This window comes from Serinus canaria, chromosome 1, assembly GCF_022539315.1.
Source record: "Serinus canaria isolate serCan28SL12 chromosome 1, serCan2020, whole genome shotgun sequence".
NCBI lineage: Eukaryota > Metazoa > Chordata > Aves > Passeriformes > Fringillidae > Serinus > Serinus canaria.
Genome location: NC_066313.1, coordinates 51297736 through 51319515, shown reverse-complemented (window position 1 = coordinate 51319515; position 21780 = coordinate 51297736). Strand labels below are relative to the sequence as shown.

The following is a 21780-nucleotide window of genomic DNA, read 5'->3' as shown; positions in this document are numbered from 1 at the left end:
AGTGCTGTACTGCTGGCACAGGCCTTCTTGGCCACCCGGGCCACAGCCTTCTGGGTCACGTTCAGCCGCTATCATCCAGCACTCCCTGGTCCTTTTCTGCCCGGCAGCTTTCCAGCCCCTCTGCCCCCATCCTGCAGCGCTGCCTGGGGTGGTTGTGACCCAAGTGCAGGTCCTGGAATTTGGCCTTGTTGCACCTCATGCTGCTGGATCTCAGCCCATCGTTCCAGCCTGCCCAGACCCTTTTGCAGGACCTTCCTCCCCTGCAGCAGATGGGCACCCCGACCCAACCCGGCATGGCCAGCGAACGCCCCTTCGGGGGGATGGGGAGCCCCGCTGCCCACCCGCGGCCTGTGCGGGCTGTGCGGTGCGGGGGCGGCGCGGGCCGCCGGGGCCGTTATCATGGCAGCGGGCGGGTCTGCCCGGCCCAGCCCGGACCGGGCCGGGTCGGCCCAGGTGCAGCCGGGCAGCACCACGGAGCCCCCTACCCGCAGCCCGGGGGCGGTGAGGCGTATTCGAACTCCGCGCCTCAGCTCGGTGAGTGAGGCGGGCTGCCGGCGCGGAGGCGGGAGGGAGGGCCGGCCGGGATACAGCCCTCAGGAAGTTTAACCCAACTTTCCGCTGAGTCCGCGGGGCACCGGGGGACGGTGTCCAGGCTCGACTTTGAGCCCGGCGGCCGCGCCGAGCTGAGGTAGGGGGAGGGCTCCTGGGGGTTTGCGCTGGCGGGATGCAGCGGGAGCAAGTGTGGGCCTCCCGTCCGGGAAGCTGGGGTGTGCCGGGAGGCAGCGCCCACCGGCTCCCTGCGGTTCGGTCCGCGCCCGCAGCTCCCCCGGAGGTGCCAGCTGGGGCTCCTCTGTGTTTCAGAGCTTGAAGCAGGGCGAAATGCTTCATCGTGAGGTAAAGATGCTGTTATCGCTGTGGTGTGTTTGGTGTAGTCAAAACCCCTTCATCAGAGTGCTGAGTGCCTTGACTCTCATTAGTGTTACAGCTGAAAGATTGAGCTTTGTCAACCATAGGGGGAAATAGTTGAAAATGAAGCAGAAGCCTGGCTGCTGCGACTGTGAGTGTGAGGCTACTATAGGATGCTGCTGTTCACTGTTTCTTGTACTGTCTCACTTGAACTCGGTGTGCTTCTCTTCAGGTCAGCAGAACATCAACAACAACAGGCAATATGACAGCTGTGAGGTATGAACAAGGGACTCAGCCAAGAGAATCATGTGGGTGAGTGAAATGAACTGTGCCAGTGAGGGGGTTTGGGACTGAATATGTGGTGTGTGGTCCCCTCTTTAGGTTCTTAGTGCTTAAAATATAACAAAGGGAATAATGATGGAGTGTCTGAAGTTTATATAGTATAGTTTTGTTATCTCCCGTCTGCCACCAGTGCTGTTGTCTGAGAGGAGCGGTATCTTTACAAGAAATACACTGATTCACTTCTTGTAAGTAGTTAGTAAGTGATTAATGAGTATAAGGTCTCCATCCCTGAGAGAATAAGTCCATGGCATTAAAGTGTGTTCTCTTTTAGCATCCAGACTGTCAAGAGACTTACAAGAGTGTCAAGGTCTCTCGTAGAGCAAGGCTCTTTCTGTGCTTGCTTTAAAAGCCTCAAGTCTGAGGTTGCCTTTAGCTGTGAGCAGTCAGAAAAGCTTATGCTCTGTATGGAGTGTGTGTGTGAAGGAAACAATTTCTTCTAATATGTCCTCCTTTTATTCTCTTCCACCCCCATAGTCAAAGCCTAATTGTAATAGCTTATGGCTGAACACTTGTTCTGTCTTGGGCAACAAGTAGATGTAGAATGATCAGCAAAACAAACTCCCTCTGAGGAAAGCATTATCTAGAACTGAATTTTTGTGTGGGAGCACTATGGAAACAGTGTACTTGGGCTTCTGTTTTATCTTTGTATTAAGGATTGTCTTCCTAACTGAAAACACTTTTGTTTTTCATTCTTTTTGTGGCATATTTTAATCCCAGTAGATTATAAGGAGGTAGCATTTGGTGCACTTCATGTGTCTGCAAGTATAAGCAGGTGACTTGCAGCAAAATTGCTGCAGCAGTAGCAGGCTTTAATAAGTGAAGCATTACTGCTGTTCAGTAAGTGTAAACACCCAAGTGAATATTCTGTAGGAACAGCTGGGAAGCAAACCTGAATTCCTATCCATCGCTAAAGCCTTGCTTCAGCTCTAGGAACAAAATGAGGCAGGTTTCACTGGAAACACTGGAGCTAGGAAATGAGGCTTAAATGCTAAAATTGCTGCATCAGAATAATTCTTCTACTGAGCCTGATACTGAAGCATCAGTACTGGTTCCTGAAACTAGGAGCTAGGAATGATGCTAAGAGAAGCATCGTTAAACTTCTCGCTTAAAAGGTGGTTAGCCTGGACTGCAGAAGCAGTGCTGGTGCATGGGTCTCTTGTGGAGGATGAAGAATGTTTGAATCCTCAAAATTATTTCACTAATGTTTCAAACATGCTAGGCTGCTTCAGAACAGAATGGAAACATCAATATTGAATATGTGTGTGTAGCTGTTCCTGCCCACGAAGCTGTGAAACCAGAGGCAGGGCCTCAGCAAACACTGTGGCTGTGCTAATATGCATCACAGTATTTCTGTGGAGAAGACTGAAATAAAGACTCCTGGATTTTGATGCTACACTTTTTCTCTGAAATTGTCATGTGGCCTTCAAAAAAACAAAAACTTGATCTGAAGAGACCCTTTTAAGGAAGTAATGGCAAGCAGCCACTACCCCAAAAAACTGCTGTTCTAGCACTAGCTCAGCTGCTGCTCTGGTGTTCCAGTTTCCGGTCTGGTATCCTGCTCTGCACAAAAACATCTCTATGGTATGGCTTTTCCTGGTGAAAGCATTAATTCTCTGTACAAGAAGGTCACTGTAACGGCATTAATGTCACTTGGACTCTCTGAAGCCATTTTGCATATGCATATTTCTGGCACTTCTAGAGCATGGACTGTTGAGTCTTTAGCAGACTCATGGATACCCTGCTTAAAAGCCCTTTATCCTACTGCTGAACTCATCTGTCTCTCTTGGAGGGGAAACGGGGAAAACTTTTGAGAAAGGGGCTGCTAATAGGAAATAGATCAGCACTAACCAAGGGGTTCAGCTGTGCCACCACGGGGGAAGTCTTTCTTCCCCTGATGCTAGGCCTGTGCTCTGGCTCAGGCTGCTGTTCCCTTGACAATTAATTCCTTTTTTTTGGAACCACAAAACATAGCAATATACAGAGTTGACACCTCTATCAGTGTGTGACTTGTATTATTTCTTTGCCAGCTCTGCAACAGCTGAAGAGGCCACAGTAAAGATTGATAACGGTTGTGATGAGAGTAATGGACCAGACAGCTGTTCCAAGTAAGCTAATGATAGACTCAATTTATTTGCTTACCCCCAGAAATGGAATCTGTTGAGCTAAAATAAGAAGGCAGGTGGCTTGTTGAAGAGTTAAGCCCAGGAAAATGCTTAATATTGACATTTCTTCTAGTACATAGTGAAGACAAATAAGTTGTGGAAGCCTTTTTATCTCTCTAGAGATAAAAGTCCAACCCAAGAACACAAGTCCATCATATTATGGAGAATAGGTAGTACAAGCCTCATTGATTAAATTTTCCCAAAGGAATGAGTTTGTGGGAGCACAGAAGAACAAGTGCTGGTGAGAGAATGAGGTGAATGAGTACCTGGGCATATAAGGAATAAGCATTGTGGCACACATCAAGACTAAGTTGTCTGAACTTGCAAGTAGTTACCTCTGTTCTTGAAGCAGTTATTTCCTGACAGTTACTCATGTTACTCTTACAGCAAACTTAGTTGAGTTAGTGGCGAGTCCTGCAGCTCAAGAACACTAAACCTGAGCCTGTTATTTCAGTTATTCTGTGCGACAACATGTTTTTCTAGATTTCAGAATTTACAAGTGTATTTCACAAAAGCTCTTAGCTAATTATGTAATCAAATGTTCCTTGTTTCCTTCAATTGATTTAAGATGTTGGCAGGCCAAATTGGAATGGTGTGTGTATATATTTTGGTCTGTAGTATACCTAGTTAGAGGTACTTGTCCATAGACTGTGGAAGTTGAAGTCGTGGTGTCCCCACTACAATTGTAGGTTTGACTGGACAGACATAGACCAGCAAACCATTAGTGTCACTATTGCAATTTTTCCTTAGATATTTGGCATTCATAAATACCAGGAAAACCTTTTGTATGTTAACCTGCCTTCAGGACATGTTATTGCATACTTCACTTCTGTAGGAATAGTGAGTGCTACAATCCACATATATACTTCCAGTTTAAGAATGCAAATGTTTGCTGGTTAGACCTTGTACCTTAGTTTACAGAAAGAAGCTAATAATGAAAAATGTGAGTTAATTCAGTAACCCCAGCGAGATGCCATCTCAGCACTTCAAAGGTACCTAGCCTTGTCTTAAACTGGGTTATTGAAGTGTACCAAGTGAAATGCAATGCTTAAGTTGTCCTAGAAGAAACAGGTATTTTGGACAGGATCACTGGGGTGAAATGTGCATTACTGAGCTGACAAAAACTTCTTGTAACAGTGCAAAATAAATCTATCAGGACTTTTTGTCAGTATGTTAGGACTAATGGTAAGTCCTGCTGTTAGTGACATGCTTGAACAAAGGTGTTTTCTTCAGTCTAAGAAAAGACATACAGTATGCTTACAGTAGTTAAGTAATCTTGGGATTGCTTAACAGACTGGCAGTCTGTTTTTCACTGTCAGCACTTGAGTTTTGCAGGTTCTACACCAAGAACTTCTACCTTAGCTCTTGGTGTAATCTAAAGAGGCTTTGAGCCAGAGAGAGTTACATAAAAACTTTGTTCTAAACCAAAGGGCTTAAAGCATACCAAAGAGGCAACAAAATCTACTGTAATTGGAAACAAGAGCTGTGACCTTGCCAGGACTGAAGATAATTCTCACAACTGGAAGAAGTTGGCTTCAGAAATGCTTTTTCTTAAAAGATTATTTGGATTTTTAATCTGAAAGCCGAACTGATGTTTCTTTTTTAAAGTAGACGTGGGATTTCTATTCCTCTATTCCAAAGGAATGGGAGCTGTTAACAAGTGCAGCTCTCTTCAGGCCTGGGAAAAAAAGTGGTCTGATAGAATAAGCTAAAATATGGAATGAAATATATTAAGAGATGTTTGTCTTCCAATCTTCCTCTTGACCAATATAAACCCACTTCTTATAGCTAACTAAGCCAGAGTTCTTGTGTCACTGGAATTGTGTTATGGATAAGTACATACTGCTGTATTTCTAGGGTCTGGAAGCTGATGAATACTTTTTCTAACAGGTGATCAAAGCACTGTTTTCAAGTACTTTCTTAACCTGTATACTTCATGAATGCAACTGAGTAATCTCATTTTAGAGAAGCCGCTACTATGCAGAATACTAAAACTAAAGGAATGTGAACAAAAGAATATAACAGTGCCCTCGTGGCTGATATCTGTAGCAAAATGTCACTTGTCTTGATGTCGGTTCTCTTCTCTTGCAGTGCAACTAGAAGAAAAATTGCCCCGTTTGTGATGTCATTTGGATTCAGGTAAAAGCTTGAGCTTGTAATGATGGGGGAAAGGTAAAAATAGTCCTCATTTCTGCTGTAAGAATTTAAGAACTCCATAGACATCAGTAACTCCACCTTGCTTTTCTGAAGTACTGAATCCTTTGTCACCCCCAGGAATGGTAACTTGAGAAAAGTACTAGAATTGAAAAATAAGACTTTAACAGATATGACTACATTCTCCAAGAAGAGCCGAAAGTCAGAACTGTAAATGTCATTGTCTTGGATAAAACCTCTTTAAACTTGTTCAAACTTGCTGGCAGTGTTTGAACAAACAGTTGGTCAGTTGTGTGTAGTTTAGGTACTGGGACAAGGCAAGCCATTAAAGACAGTTATTTAAGGACTGCATTAAGTCATGAGGGAGGGAAGCTGAGTAAGGTGAAAGCAGAAATTATACTTGCACGTCTTAAATCATTCAGGTTTGCACTGCTTCTAGGTAGTCGTGAAATCATAAACTAATAACTACAGCTATGTCTGAGATAAATATATGGTTCCACATAGATGATGGTCTTTGTGCATATCATTTAAAAATGAAATTGGAAACCTTCATCTTCTAATTAAGCAGGCTTCAATCTATGTAAGAGATCACACTCTTGCTGGAACAGCTTAGAAATCAGGATTTGTGCTGTTTAGTTGGTAAGTGTTCATTCCTACCTCTCTAACTTCCTTGTATTTTTCTCTTTGCAGAGTATTTGGAGTTGTACTTATCATTGTGGACATTATAGTTGTGATTCTGGATCTGGCTATCAGTGAGAGGAAGAAGAGTACAGAGATTCCTGAACGTGTTTCCCTGGCAATAGCACTCTTCTTTCTCATCGATGTTCTCCTGAGGGTGTTTGTTGAAGGGTAAGACTTAGGCAAAAATTAAGTCCGTATGGCAAGTCCTCAAGCTAGGAAGGAAGCAGAACTTCAAGCTTGAGCTATGAACAGGGTGTCCTGTTGGCTAATTGTCCAGTCATAGATAATAGCCACGTCTTTTCTTGGCTCTGCATATGTGGTTACCCTTCTATAGAATAGCCTTTAAGTATTTTCAGTATAAGTGAGCACTTGTGAACTACACAGCTTTGCCATAACTTGTGTGTAAATCAGGGCTAAGATTGCTTTCTTAGTGAGACTTCAGTGCTTAGTGTTAAGAAAAACTGCAGGAGAGCTTGCTCGAGCAGTAGCTCTGCATAGATTGTTCTCTTCTTGAAGATATATTTCTATATATCTTTGCTACCTATAATGGTGTATATCTAAAACTCTCCTTGGTTTCAGCTTCAGGAACTATTTCCAGTCCAAACTGAATATTTTGGATGCATGTATAGTGGTGGGCACTCTGTTAATTAATTTGACGTACTGCTTCTTAGATGTTGATGCAGCAAAGGAGATACCAAGGTAAGAGTGGTGTGGCAGCTGGTAAGTGTGAGCTCTTTTTTGATAATCTTCTAAGAATTTTCTTGGGCACCTCTAAGCCAGATTTGTGCATATGAGATCACAAATAGGACTGTGATAGTGTGTCATGGTACAGACCAATGAAGGATAGACATGCAGCTTTGATCTGTGGTTATGTTGTAGCCTGTCCCTGCCTCAAAGGCAGAGGGGATCTGAACTTACTAGTTGAGGTAACTAGAAGGGGGGCCATCAAATGCTCTGACTCAAGCACTTTTTGGGGGAAGGTTTACAGTAGCTCTAATAGAGAGGAGGGTCTGAAGAAGGCAGAAAGAAGAGTTGCATTATTGTAGCAAGTGGAAGGGACAACAAAGGGAGGATCTGTGTCTAAAGGATCTTGCAATAGAAAGAGTTGCCAAACTGTCTTGTTTTCTTTGCTTTGCTGTCCCAAAAGCCTCATGGTAATATAATGCTGGGTTTTTCAGCCATGCTCTGGGGAGAGGAGACATGCAGTTTATGTGCATAAGCTGCTTCAAGTCCTATTTCTTTCTGATTTCTGTATCTTGATCAGATGATAACCTGTGAGATGAATCCATTCCTGATGGAGACAGAGCTACAACTTTAGGATGAGTTTATCTGCACTAGGTTTGACTTAGAGAAACTTTCTTGCATTAGGGAAAAGTTGAGCTCCTAAAAAAAAAAAAAAATGTCACCCCCTGCCCCAAATTCAGATGACCAAGAGGGGAACATTTCTTCTGGAACATAATTCCAGAAGAAGACAAAAGTTTAGTTATTGAAGAATTTGGAGTTGGACAAATATCTGTAAATAATAGTTTTCTCTTGAAGTGCTTGCTAAACCTGGATATTAGGAAGAGTAAAACTGTCAAAGGAGTGGTTTTTGCAGCCTAGTTTGCTCCTAGGTTGTCTTAAACAGTCATTGGAGTTTTTAATTATTACTTCCCATGTCCATGGCCACATTTTTCTAAAACAGCTTTCATCTTACAGCAGCACCCAGATAAAGGAGGGTAAAAGAGCAGTGTGACAGGGTAATCTGCATTCTTATCTCTATTAGGCTATGCTAGTAGTAGGGCTGATCCTACACTGGCAGTAGATCTGTGTGTGCAATTTCTTTGTTTTCTGACTTGCTGAAGTTGATAGGAATCTAGAATAGGTTTTTGGTTCACATAAAGAGAACTTCACACTGTTGCTCTCAGAACACTCAGCTGGGGCCTACCATCTTACCCATTCAATTTTGGATGCCCTCTGTAAGGCTTGCCTTGTTAAAGGCTCCAAAATGGTGTTCTGACCAAAATATTGCTACCTGACAGTAGATCATACCTCAGATTTGACCAAATCCCAAATCTTGAGATGGTGGTCATCCCTCTTAAGACAGCAGTAGTGTCCACAAAATCCAGTTAATTCCCAGTAGCCTTACTGGGGTTTATCGCTTTTCTTTCCTGAGTCCTTCATCAAGAGGCAAACAGTAAGCTTAAAGAATCTGATACATCTCAGAAGAATTAGAATTTGAGCAGCTTTTTTGTGGATAAGAGCCTATATACAAGTGAAGTTTCAGTGACAGGCCATAATGTGCCCTGATGGAGGAATATGGCTTCTCTTTCTAATCTGGTCTAGCTGGGTGTTTGTAGGGGTGAGTTAACTGTTTCCTTGAAGTCTGACCTATAAAAGGACTTTGAGGAATGAGAGCTGGGTATCAGTCTGGGAGCTAATGCTTAACAGGCTGACTTCTTTAAGGGCTTTTATCTTGAATAGTTGCTTCTCAGAGTTGTGGGGAGAGGGGTTATGGAGTTTTCACCCCAGTTTTTGTTAATCTCATTTGCTGCTAGCTCCAAGGAAATTCTGTTTTGAAAACAGGAGGGTGATACTGAATTTGGAAGATGCTCAGGGAAAAGCTGAAACTTTTCTCCAGATATCCAGGACAACCTTACCTTGCTGACTTTAAGCTCCATATCAGTGGGGGGCAGACTGAGCAAAACTGGGGTTTTGTCTCCCGTACTGTTGGTATTCACCAGCATTTTTACACAAATGTATCAAAACCTAGAATGTGTGTGTGCTGCTTAAAATGTATGCTCACTTACCTCCTTAAGCAGTGAATTGAATATTAGTTTGCCCATGTCCCTAGAAGTGTGGGAAAGGAGCTGCTCCTGTTCAGTTGTTTTGATAGAACCACTCACTTAAGCTTCTTTCCTTCTTCAAAGTTCAACAATAGTTCAAAGTTCCTCAAACCAAACCAAGTGTTCAGGTTGCTGAATGATTAAACACAAGATATATACTGATTTGTTCTCAGGTTTCTTAATCGAGTCATGATGTACTTAGCCTGTCTAGATTCTTTTTAGTTATTTTTCAGGTGGCTGCATACACTTAAATGTAGAGTTGAGAATAAGCTTCAAGGAACAAAAATTTGGTGATAATAACATGGGTAATATTAATGGAATTTGTTGCTTTCTGGCCAGAGGTGCCTGTGGAAGTCTGAGCAAGTGGGGGATTTCCTGGTTCTGCTAGTTGTTGAGAACATGTACTTGCAAAAAACCCTTAACAATAAACCCATTATATTGTATTCATTCCAAAATCAGCCTGAGATATCCTAGTTCAACATATGAAACAAAGTTTTAAACATTCCCTGAAACAGCTTTTAAACAGCTTTAATCTTTGCCTGTAAGTTTATTTGTGTCCATTTTCTTCCATGGTGAATCTGTCCTCTAGAATGGTTATTTTCCTCCGAATTCTGAGAATTGTCATCTTGATAAGAATATTTCGTCTGGCTTCGCAAAAGCAGCAACTTGAAAAGGTGACCAGGAGAATGGTAAGTTGGCCTTGTAACATATCTAGACTACTTTGTAGTAGTTTCCAGCTCTTTCTTCAGGCAGCATTCGTGGTAAGTAGCAAGACTGACCATGGCCTATTAGTCTGTTATTGCTAACAGACCAATAGGCCATTATTGCTAGCTATTGCTGCCCAAGCAGCACATCTGTTTGAAGTCCCTGACAGGGCTCTGGAGCTTTGCCCCCAGCCTCAGTAAAGCCTTGTCATTCTTGGCTTTGTTCAAGTAAGCAGCAACTTGACCTGGAAGGCTGGCATGTCAAAGTGATTGCAGAACCCCTTGTGTCTCAACTGACAGTTTCTAGCTTGTGTGGCACATAGACCCTTTTCTCTCACCTGGGGGAAGGTAGGAGTTTTAATGTGTCTGATGTTTTATTTTGGGTACAGACAAAGCATTCTAGCCTATCCACTGTCAATGCCTCTTATTTTCATCAGGGGCATTGAAGTTGTGCTTTAAGCTTCGGGTATGTCCTATCGTTTAGGAAGACGCAATCCTTAACTTTTTTTCTTTTTCCCCTTAGTCTTCAAACAGTCAAATAACAATGAAAGATTCATGACAGTATTCATAGAATCTGCAGTGTTCTTTTTACTAGAATAAATTTTGGTATTGAAGGGTAAAAATTCTATACAGAGCTTCTACCTAGAAGTTAATACAAGGAATTTGCTCTTGGATAATGCTGTAATGAAGTGAGGCTCTGCTACTCAAGCTTAACTGGAGAGTCTACGTGGTTGAATTTTCCTAGTAACAGGCAACAATTGGTGATCATTAGCATTTTTGTGGAAGATTAACTTTCTCTGGTTTTTTTTTTTGGTCAGGTCTCTGAAAACAAAAGACGATATGTGAAAGATGGCTTTGATCTGGATCTCACTTATATTACTGGTTTGTGGAAACAAATGTCACTTTGCAGCATGTTATGTCCTGTGAAGATTTGTTTTACAGTTAATAAGAGCTTGTCATGAATTACAGACAATGTTTTAGACTCATGAAATTTAAGTATGAAGTCAAACCAGGCCTACTCCTTTTCTGTGGGATTTTGAATTATGGATTCCTGACTGACACTATTCTCCAGAATTAGCCTTCTGGGATAGTTATACATGCTGTATGTAATGATAGAAATTTATCCTGGTTCCCTAGGCCTAGGGAACCAGTGTTGGGAAACTATTTACTTACAGTATTTTTGCTTCTGATTCTTTGGAGATTGGCACTTGATGGTGGCTGATGCTTTGAGAAGCATTATTTGTCTTGCTCTAGCTATGCTAAATGTAGAGGAAATCCTACCAGAAATGGGTAGACTGTTCTTATAATTAGGGTAAGAATAAGATATTCTAGGATGAAATAAGGATGTTTCTCAGTCATGTAGTTCTTATGTGCAGGGGGGCTTCCTGCTGTTACTTGTGATTGCTGTCTTCTCAACAGATCGAATTATTGCAATGTCATTTCCATCTTCTGGGAAGCAGTCTTTCTACAGGAATCCCATAAAGGTAAAAATCTTACCTACCAAATTCACTGTTTCTGAAATCAGTTTCTTTTATAGGTTCCCACTAATTTACATGTGGCCTAGATTATGTCAGTCCTAGTTTTGCTGCCTTTGCTGGTTGGAATGACTGATTGATGATCTGCACTGTGCTGCACTGCTTATGTTGTAGTGTCTCAGCTAAACCTAGTGGTTTTCTCTCACTGGGGACACACCAGTGCTTTGATGCTCCTGTTCTTTGGGAATGTTTTGAAGAATCAGGGTGGTTCTGTCCCAGGCTAGTAATGGTGATAAGATCTATTCACCTAAATAAAGTTGCTTTAAAGGTCTGTATACATAATGTCCTTTTCAGAGCTCTGCTTGCTGATATTGTAGAAACATATATAGGCCCAGGAAGATAGCTGCAGAAGTACTTTTACTCCAGATGAGAACCTGAGCTGTCAGGTTGTAAAGGCCTGCTTTCCAAGTGCTGTTGATGAATGCAGTTGTTGATCCCACCTGGGGGGTGGGGGGTTAAGGTGGCAGTGGAAATAACAAGTAGAGCACTAACTACTCTAAACTCATTATTGCTTAGGAAGTTGCAAGATTTTTGGACACCAAACATCCAGGCCACTATAAAGTCTATAATCTCTGCAGTAAGTATGTTTAGCTGCTGACTATATTTGAGATAAAATTTAATGTTTAAGTGAAAAGTATGAAACCAGAAGCTAAGCATGCATGGCTTTAGCCAAGTTACCTCTGTTTTCTTTTCATTTTAATCTGTCTATTAACACTGCTGTATTTTAGACACTAGTACATGCTCAGACCAACCCTTGTGTGTTACAAACCACTTTCTTTGTTACAATCCTTCTTCCTTCCTGGCATAACTTCAGATCTTTCCCTATAGGTGAACAAGGCTATGACCCCAAGTACTTTCACTACAGAGTGGAAAGGATCTTCATTGATGACCACAATGTCCCAGCGCTACAGTGAGTCTTGTCAAGAAATACATACTTTATAATAGTTCTATGTAGGCATTTGCCTTGATCCACTAACATTCCTCTTAATTAGGGACATGCTGAAATTCACTGCCAGTGTCCGTGAATGGATGAGTCAAGATGAGAAGAATGTCATAGCAATTCACTGTAAAGGGGGCAAAGGTAGGATTTCTCATGTGCAATCTGTGTATGCTACAAATCAGGCTTCTTTGTTTTTGTAGCTTCTTTGATTAAAGTTTGGCCTTAAACCATACTATGAGACGGGTTTATGATGTAATTTGACAAATTCTGCAGACAATGTGATGACTAGCACGACTACAGTACTCAGTTTAGTATTAAACAACCCCATTTTTAGGTAGTCTAAACTGGTTCTTAGTCTAAGCTGTTATTATGTCTCCTAAAATGTTCTTCAATAAATTTTGGTGTTCTGGCAGATAGGACAGCAGTCCCTCAGGAGAGACTGGGGGATAGGGAGACTACTGAAATTGCTACTAATTAAAGTGTTAGGCTGCTGCTTTGGTTTCTGGTAGCCAGTCACCCATGTTCAATGTTGTGCACTGCAACATGGCTCAAACTATCCATTGTTTAGGTTGGAAAAAGACCTTTAAGATCAAGTCCAACTGTTAATCCAGTACTACCAGATCTACCACTAAACTGTGTCTCTCAGTGCTACATTTACACATCTCTAGGAATATCTCAGGGAGTGGTGATTCGGCTACTTTTCAGGGCACCCTGTTTGACCTGAGCTTGAAGACCCTGTTGGAGAAGAAATTTTTCTTAATATCCAATCTAAATCTTCTCTGGGACAACCTGAGGCCATTTCCTCTACCCCTATCATTTGTTACTTGATGGAAGAGACCAACCCCACTTCACTATGATCTTTACAGTGAAAAGGCCTCCTCTGAGCCTCCTTTTCTCTATGCTAAACACTCATAGCTCTCTCAGCTGCTCCTTGAAGTCTTGTACTCCAGACCCTTTCCCAGCTCTGTTGCCCTTCTCTGGACACACTCTAGCATCTCAATGTCTTTCTTGCTGTGAGGGGCCCAAAACTTAATGCAGGATTCAAGGTGCAGCCTCTCCACTGACAGGGATGGAGGGACAATCACTGCCTTGGTCCTGCTGGCCAGAGTATTGTTGATACAAGCCAGGATGCCATTGGCCTTCCTGACCACCTGGGCACACTCTGATTCATGTTAAGCTTCTGTCAACCAGCACCCTCAAGTCTTTTTCTGGTGAGCTGCTTTCCAGCCAATATTCCTTGAGCCTGTTGCACTCTGTGGGGTTGTGACCCAAGTGCAGGTCCCAGCCCTTCACTTTATTGAACCTCATACAGTTGGCCTTGGTCCGTTGATCCAGCCTGTCCTTGCCCTCCAGCAGATCAACATTCCCACTCAACTTGGTGCCTTCTTCAGACTGACTGAAGATGCACTCAGTTCCCTTGTGCAGATTGTTGGTAAAGACATTAAACAGCACTGGCCTCCATCCTGTGCCCTGGGATCACCACTAGTGACCAGCTGCCAACTGGATGTAACTCCATTCTGGAGGTAATGATTCTCTGGGCCTGGCCTCCAGACAGGTTTTTACCCAGTGAGGAGTGCACCTGTCCAAGCCATGAGCAGTCAGTTTCTCCAGGAGAATGCTGTGAGAAGTGGTGTCAAAGCTTTACTAAAGCCCAGGTAGACAACATGCACAGCCTTTCCCTCATCCATTAAGTGGGTCACCATCTCATAGAAGGATTTCATGTTGATCAAACTGGTCCTGCTCTTCATAAATCTATGTTGGCTGGGCCTGATCCCTGGTTGTGCTGTATTTGTTGTGTGATACCACTCAAGATTATCTGCTCCATAACTTTACCCCTCTAGAATGTTCCAGGTACTGCTGGATCTTAAATCAAGATACACATGATATTAGGTGATAGAGTACAGTGAAGTTTTATGGAAATAAGCATAGTGAAAGCTATCAAAAATTTGAGCTAACCTGCAGGTGCTGCCTGAACCAACAGTGGTGTGGGAGCTGTTGAAATGCATAAATATCTGCAAGTAAGCCAAATTTCCTTGCAAGTATCTTCCACACTATTAGCCACCTGCTGTTACTACTGCAAATACTTGGCTTAAAGTAGGTGGTTACTTAACATTAAATAGTTGCCCCCAGGTGGAGCTCTGTCTTAAAAGGTTTTGCAAAACTGAATGTTGAAACTACCTGCAGGTCAAAACCAGCTTGAAGAACAAGTGTAGGGAGGGTGACTTGACCTCTGAGATTTTTGAATTAAGAACTATATAGACATCTTCATGCTAGCAGACCTGATGGCTTCTTAGCAGGGAAAACAGTTGGGGCAGAGAAACAAGTCTTGACACTTACAGCATTACACTTAAACTATAAACACTTACACGTTTCAGTTTATAGCCTCATTTAGTAGAGTGCTTGACTCTGTTTCCTGCTGGAGTATGCAGATACTGACCAGCTGCCTAAGTGTCTCTAGTAATGAAAATGTGGGGACAAGGACCAAGTTGATACCACAGACTACCACAGACAATACTACATACTGTGGTATCTTGTCTTTAACTCATTCTTCTCAGAAATACTTTACTTGTTTGTCACTTATAAGTCTTGAAATAGATAACAGAAGATGACTTCACCTTCACCTTCAAAAATAATCCAAAGTACCTTTGAACTGCTCTAATTTAACTTGTATGTCTAATACAGGCAGGACTGGAACAATGGTCTGTACTTGGCTCATAGACAGTGACCAGTTTGAGAGTGCAAAGGTAAAAATTGCTGGTTTTTTTATTTTTATTTTTAATTTGTTTAGTATTCAAAATGTCCTGTTAGGATTTACTGAATTGGTGAAATACACTAATACTCTGCAAAAATTCTATACTAGAAAAAGGATTCTCTGAAAAGTCTGGTTTTAAAAAAGTTCATGAAAGTCTCACTACAGTGTAAATTCTGATAGAGACTCTTTGTGTTCTGAAAGAAGTGAAAAAATAGCATTTAACAGGTTACCAACTTGAAGGGTTCTTTTTGGAGGAATAATGTGTCTAGGGTCTTGAGCAACAACTTCAGCTGTAGGTGACTTCTGAGCAAACTCTCCTAACGATAGTATCACTGGTTTTAAGTAGTTTTAAACAAATTTTTTCCCAGTCTCCCTCCAAGTAGTGTGAGGCATCAAGAATTGTCTTGTCTTGACAGCCAGCATTACAAAAGGAAGCTCTTCTAGGAAAAGGGAGAAAGATCAAGTCCCAGCCAGGACAGGTGCTGATGCTGCTTTAGTATCCCAGGTCTGATATATCAGCTGGAGGCTGGGGATGCAGAAGGCCCAGGACACTCAAGGTAGTCTGGGCAGACTGTATATGCATTTAATCACTTGTTTTTCTCTGAGTTTGCTTTGTCAAGATATGAGCTAGTGTTCAGCTTGGTCTGCCACAGACCACTTGAGAAATATAAATGGTTCTAAAGCTGTCACTTGAAAGTTATATTGCTCTCCTTCACTCTTTTCATGAATGATTTATGTGTCTGACCTCCTAATTAGTACTTTCTTCTTGTAGTTAAAAGTCTCCTTTAGAAGGTACCAAAATAATGATTGCATGTTTCCACTTGCATTCCTTTACTGGACTTGAGTAGTGTAGTTCTAGTTTACTGTCTGCTTCTTAAGAAGGAGCATGGTGGTGGAATGGATAGCTTAACCCTTGAAATTATCCTTCTGTGTAGGAAAGTTTGGACTACTTTGGGGAGAGAAGAACTGATAGAAGCACAAGTACCAAGTTTCAAGGAGTTGAAACACCCTCACAGGTAAACTGATGCAGGTTCAGAGCAGTAGTGAAACCAATACTAACCTTGTGAGTGCTTATGCTGCCCTACCTCCCCTGCCTTGTTTCAGAGATGTAGGTTCCTATTACTTGCTTAACTCCTGAACTTTCTGTACTCTTTCATGTGAGAGTTGGAATATAAACAGCTGACAGGGTTTGCCCTGCATCTTTCCACTTCCTCTTATACCTTTCTCTGATCTCAAGTGTAGTATCTAGGATAACAACATAATTGTGGAGATTGGGAAAGCTTTCTGTCCAACCCCACTGTTCAAACAGGGTGACCTGGACAGATGTGTCTGGTCAGGTCCAGAATATCTGCACAGATGCAGATTCCACAGCATGTCTGGGTACCCCCACAAGAATGTGACTCTGTAAGGCAATTGGACTGTTAACAAGGATGCACAGAAGCCTGCAGCTGAGCCTGGGATGGGGCCGTGGTGCTGATTTGGCTTGGCTGGAGAAATGCATCTTCTGAAGACTGCATTCATTGGGAAATATTACACAAGTTTTTGCCTCAGACCGCAGTTTTGCGCATCTTGATTTACTTTTCTGTGTGCTGCAAAGCTGGGAAGTGAATCTTGGGATGGGTACTTAAAATTGTTGGTATGAAATAGAAGTATAGCTGTCCTTCAATAAAATGAAAATTTCTAGTATGTTTAAAAATTTGGCCTCTTAAGGCTACAATATAAAATATCCTCACTTCTTGCTGAGCTAAGAAGTACAGAATTCCTCTTAAAACATGAAATTTAAATGATGTTTAAAAATGTAGATGTTGAATTTGTCTAGAAGATTGTTTCTGCAGGGAAAGGGAAGGAGAGTAATTGTCTTTCTTCTTAGTTTTGGACTTTGAAGAGCTAAAAACTTGGAGTAAAAGATCTATTTAAATCCTACTTCTGCGTAGAATTAATCTTTGGTGGGTACAGAAACTGCATAATGTGTCTGGTTTTTGCATTACAGAGTAGGTATGTTGGGTATTATGAGATCCTGAAAAACAAGTATAACTTGGAACTCCCACCAGAGAGACAACTCAAAATAAAAAACCTCAAAATCCACACTATACATGGTAAGAACTCTTGTATTTGGGCATTCCTCTATCTGGTAATGGTTTCCTATTACAGGCAGCTGATAACTGTCTCTCTTGCTAAGCCCATGATTGGAATGTAGACTTACTGGGATTTGAGAATTTAAATGACACAGAACACAATGAAGAGTATTTTGTAGTCAGTTGCTCTGTGTTATGTTACTTTCTAGATGTCTGACCAAATGATGGCTCACATACAACCTGCCCTTTTTTGGAAGGGGAATCACTTTTTAAGTGAGACTAACTGTCGGTGTGGAACTGGATCCACTAATGTTTCTGAGCTTTAGATACATGCCTGTTACAGTACATGTGTGCTGATAATCTTGATCAAAGGCTGGAAGTTCATCACTCCTTGTTCCAGGGGAGTTCAAACTGCTATTATTGTTCAGTAAATGGAACTAGATTTTGCGTTAGCCTGTTCCCCTAGTGGGGGAACTTCAAAATGCAATTTTCAGCTATTGAATCCTTTAGCTTACCTTTAGCATTTGAGTTCTCTAGAGTCTTGAGTAAGGCATTCTGGAAAGAAAGCAGTTTTGAATGGGATTACACTTGGTTTTCATGACTACTTATGTTTCCAGCTAACATCTCTGCCTCTGGTATAATGAAACACTTTGTTCCTAGGAGTTGGGAAAGGCAATGGAACTGATATGAAGGTGCAGATAATAACAAGGAAGAGAATTGTACTACAATGTGTATGTGGCAATCAAAAAAACTGCAGGGTGAGTACTATGAGGACGCACAAGTTGAGTCACAGAAGCTAAAAGCTGCTTTATAGGTTAAAAGTGTTGTAGTTTTGTCCACTATTCAATTTCTACCTAGTCTAACTAAATGGGTGGTGTAAATTCCAAGAAGAAGAAAAAGCTAAACCTTGCCAAATCTTAGGAAATGTAATGGTGAGATAGTGAAAGATTTCCCTGGGAGACATTTAAAAGCAAATACTTCACTCTGTGCTGAGCAGCTTAAACTGTTGTCTGTTATTCTAGCACTGCTGTTGTATTTGTGTACCATGAATGAGTTGTTAGATCTTGTCATGAATTGGTCCTTTGTCTTGCTGCAGAAACTTTCATAAAACAAATTCTTTATTCTGTTATCCAGCTTTTCTTTGATTCTGAAAGTGACACTGTAGTCATTGGCTTGGAAGACTGCCCTGTTCTAAGTGGTGATGTGAAAGTCAGATTTGAATGCAATTCTGTAAGTACACCAGTGTGAAGACCTTCACTTGGGTATGGGGAGAGGCTGCAGTGCTAAACGGCGGTGGGTCCTGTCTGGCTGGGCAGCATGGAGCAGAATCTGTTCCTTCCCAGTGACTCCTGCTGTGTGTCACTGTGCAGTGAAGGATGCAGCAAGTGGTGTAATATCAGCCTAGGCAAGCAGGGGAAGCACCTGGCTGTTCAAACAGCAGTACAACCCAGGCATTTTAGTTGGGTACCTGCTACTCCTAACCATGGGAGTCTCACCTCATTGTATTGAATAACTTGGTACTTGAAATAATTGCAGAGAAAAAAGTGATCTGTGTATGATTTGGGGCTCTTCAAGTCTACTGATTCTGGCACTATAGCTTTTTAAACCAAATTAGTGAAGAAAAGTGGGTACCTTTGCTCTACAAACAAAAGTTCTGTTGTGTAACACAGTCCTTAAGCAAGGTGTTTGTGTTTAGGCTCTTCCAAAAGGCTATGATGGCTGCCCATTCTTTTTCTGGTTCAACACTTCCTTTATTGAAAATAACAGGTAAGGATATTAGTGAATGCCTTCAGATCCTAACTTCTGGTGTCTGGATAGAGCTGAAAGATCATAGACATAGTACTGAAAGCTGAGATAGGGCAGGCCTGATCAGCCAGCTAACTTTCATGTGGTTACTGGTCTTTGATCCTCAGCTGTAACTTGTGAGCTGGCAGTTTCTTGTGCTGTGACAAATATTTTAAACATATGGGAGCTTTTTATCTTAACTTAAACCACTGGATTATTTCCTTGGTGCTCTCTAACCATTGTTAATGAATTTTAATTAAAAAATGTATTGCTAACTATTCAAATCTGCCATCCTCTATAGTATGGCTGCCTGAGAAGCAGGAACTAGTAGCTTAGCAGGCAGACACTAAGACCACAGTTAGGGGTACTGATGCTTGGGATCACAAAGAAAGGCCATCTTATGGCTTCTCATGCTCTTGATAAAGTTAGAAATCACTGTGATTTTGCTTGCAGAGACTGGAACTCCTGGAAAAGCTCCAGCTGGTGAAAGCTGGGGCTTCTCTGCCTTTCTTTGGGAGTGATGTAGAAATGCAGAGACAAGAGAGCCTTATCTTTGGTCTGCCTTGCTTGACAGATTTAGGTAGAGGAACAGTAAACTTGGCATAGGAGATATAATTACTGTGTTCTCCATGACTGGAATACAAAGAAGACAGTTTTTACTTAACTGATCCTGTTTGAGCCTGAGGAGAGATAGCCATGAGTCTCTTTGTAACAGTAAACTCAATATCCTCAGCCAGCAATGCACCTTGCAGTCTCAGTGCAGACCAATTAAACAAGCCAGTGCCAGGAAAAATGTGTGCCAGCTCGTTGCCCTGCAACGTTGCCATCTTGAGTGTTTTGCTGAAGAGCTTTGTTTCCTCCAGAACTATGGAGGATGCCCCACTAGGCTATCTTTTGAGTACTTTCAAATCATTGCCTTTAGGAAGTTTGGTTATTAAATTCCTGGCACTTGCATCATATCAGGAGGCCTTGAGCTGAATGCACTAATAATTTCTCTGTCTTGCTCTGTGGGGCTCTGGGAGGATGGTGGGGAGCCAATCCACAAACCCATCAGGTTGCCTTTGTTTCCGAGATGACTTAAGATGCAAAACACTGTGCAGGCATGGTTGATGCCTGTTTAAATTCAAGGGGCAATTAAATCTGTCTGGGGCTAGATTTAATATTCTAGGGCTGAATTAGAAGATTTTTCAGCTGGCTGAAAGGAAAAGCATGTCTTAGGCTGTAAGATATGCTACTGAATTTTGTCTTTCAGACTCTACCTTCCCAGGAATGAGCTGGATAACCCTCACAAGTCTAAAACATGGAAAATCTATAGTGAGACATTTGCTGTGGAGGTGAACTTTATTGATGCATAAGGGAAATCTGAAAGAAGGAAAACATGTAAAATTCATCTCTTTCCTTGAGAATGTCTCGCTGTTTCAGTATAGTGAAGCAGTGTCACGTGGATGTATCTACACAGAAACACACTAAGTACAACTTCTCAAATAAAACTACATGAAGTTTTGTTGCATGGGGCCAAAATACTCTGAAGAGTTACTTCATGTCGGTTGACTGTCACATCATGGGCTGTTGGATTCCTGGAGGTTAGATATCTCTGCATACAGCTAATTCTTGTTAGAGTAATCAAAAACAATTACTTGTCTTTAAGCATGAGCATTACTGTGGTGGTGGATGAAGACCAGCAGTCTGCATGAGACTGTAAAAACCTGACATGATTCCCTCAGCATTGGGGTTTTCCACAAATCAGTAGAATATGGGAATTTTTAGGGAGAAGTATTAATCTCCCTCTGTTGGATTGTTGCTTCTTGAGCAGAAGCTTTGGTATTGAACTGCTCTTCATCAGTAATCAGTGATGTAGTGCTTTGAGCAACACCTGGCCTAGGAGCTGCCTGTGGAGGTTGGAGACTGCACAGCTGCTTTTCTACTGCTGTACCTCCCCACAAAGGGCTGCAATGGCCACTTGCCCTAAGGCTTAAGACTTGCTCTCATCAGCTCCTGAGCATTCCAGCTGCCTAGGATCAGTTAGTGTGGCTGCCTTAATACCTGCATTGAGGAGTTTGATCTGTGCACCTGCTCATTTGAGCAAATAGTGCAAATGCTCACTGGCTCCTCTTGAGTTGTACTAATACCTGTAATGCACAAATTTCCAGGATGCTTATTCTACTTCCAACTATTCTCAGCAGTGCAGCTCTTGCATGGAGACTGTACCTTCATTTGTGTGAAATGAGTTGTGGTATTAGCTTCTTGGTTCTGCTGTTTCATTAGTCTTTTTGTTCCTGGGAACCAAAAAGTGGAAGGGAAATGACATAGCTTTCCAGTTAATGAAATAAGCAGAGAGGTCATGTATACCTCGCTGTGCTTACTTGAAGGTAGTTATGTACTATGAAGTATATCATGTGTGAGCTCAACTTCTGCTATTGCTATGTATTTACATCAGTGTCCACGTGAATGTGGTTAGGGGCTAAAAAAGGAAGCCCTTTCATTGCAGTTCCAAGTGGCTGATGCCCAAGTTCATTTTGGCATAGCTGAGGCAATTGGATATCTGTCCACTGTCCTAGGATGCCCTTTCATATAGTTGGCAAGGCACCTAAGGTGACCCATCTTCCTGTTTAGGGAGTAAGCCAGTTTGCTCAGATAGCAGCAGCAGAGGCTGTAGCAGCAAGTCAGATTTTCCTAGCTAAAGCACATGCAGTTAAGTAAAAACTAAGGTAAAAGCAGGAATCAGGAACAAAATAGCTGTACAAGGGTTATACTATGTTTCTCTTCAGAGATTCAGGCACCACTGCTCAGAAGAGGGTAACAATAGGCCCTGCCTCCCTGCTGCGCTGACCTTCACAGGGTAGTGGATATTTGTCCCTTATATTTGTGGAATTTAGGTGACCTGTACTGGACTCCCGGCATTCTTCTGACAGAAAACCT

General features: G+C 42.0%; 1 protein-coding gene and 1 long non-coding RNA gene across 7 annotated transcripts; both read left to right on the top strand.

Annotated features, from left to right (window-relative positions):
- The first annotated feature begins 548 nt into the window (after nucleotides 1–548).
- LOC103812565 (phosphatidylinositol 3,4,5-trisphosphate 3-phosphatase TPTE2-like) lies at nucleotides 549–20371 on the top strand. 6 transcript variants are annotated; one of them, XM_050974465.1, is made up of 19 exons: nucleotides 549–688; nucleotides 1139–1182; nucleotides 3276–3353; nucleotides 5502–5549; nucleotides 6255–6413; nucleotides 6825–6944; nucleotides 9660–9759; nucleotides 10593–10656; nucleotides 11194–11258; nucleotides 11826–11886; nucleotides 12138–12219; nucleotides 12302–12390; nucleotides 14932–14993; nucleotides 15937–16017; nucleotides 16992–17097; nucleotides 17737–17834; nucleotides 18211–18306; nucleotides 18773–18843; nucleotides 20114–20371. In XM_050974465.1, the coding sequence occupies exons 2-19, from the start codon at nucleotides 1169–1171 to the stop codon at nucleotides 20214–20216; spliced, it is 1497 nt and encodes a 498-aa protein (XP_050830422.1). In that variant the 5' UTR covers nucleotides 549–688; nucleotides 1139–1168; the 3' UTR covers nucleotides 20217–20371. The 6 variants fall into 6 exon arrangements, with proteins under 6 accessions (XP_050830422.1, XP_009083884.1, XP_050830428.1 ...); XM_009085636.4 differs by having other exon boundaries at nucleotides 1139–1218; XM_050974452.1 differs by lacking the exon at nucleotides 549–688 and adding an exon at nucleotides 697–894.
- On the top strand, nucleotides 12397–14869 carry LOC127059617 (uncharacterized). The gene is made up of 2 exons (XR_007777613.1): nucleotides 12397–13460; nucleotides 13606–14869. It is a non-coding gene; the product is annotated as an uncharacterized LOC127059617 (long non-coding RNA).
- Nucleotides 20372–21780: the final 1409 nt, after the last annotated feature.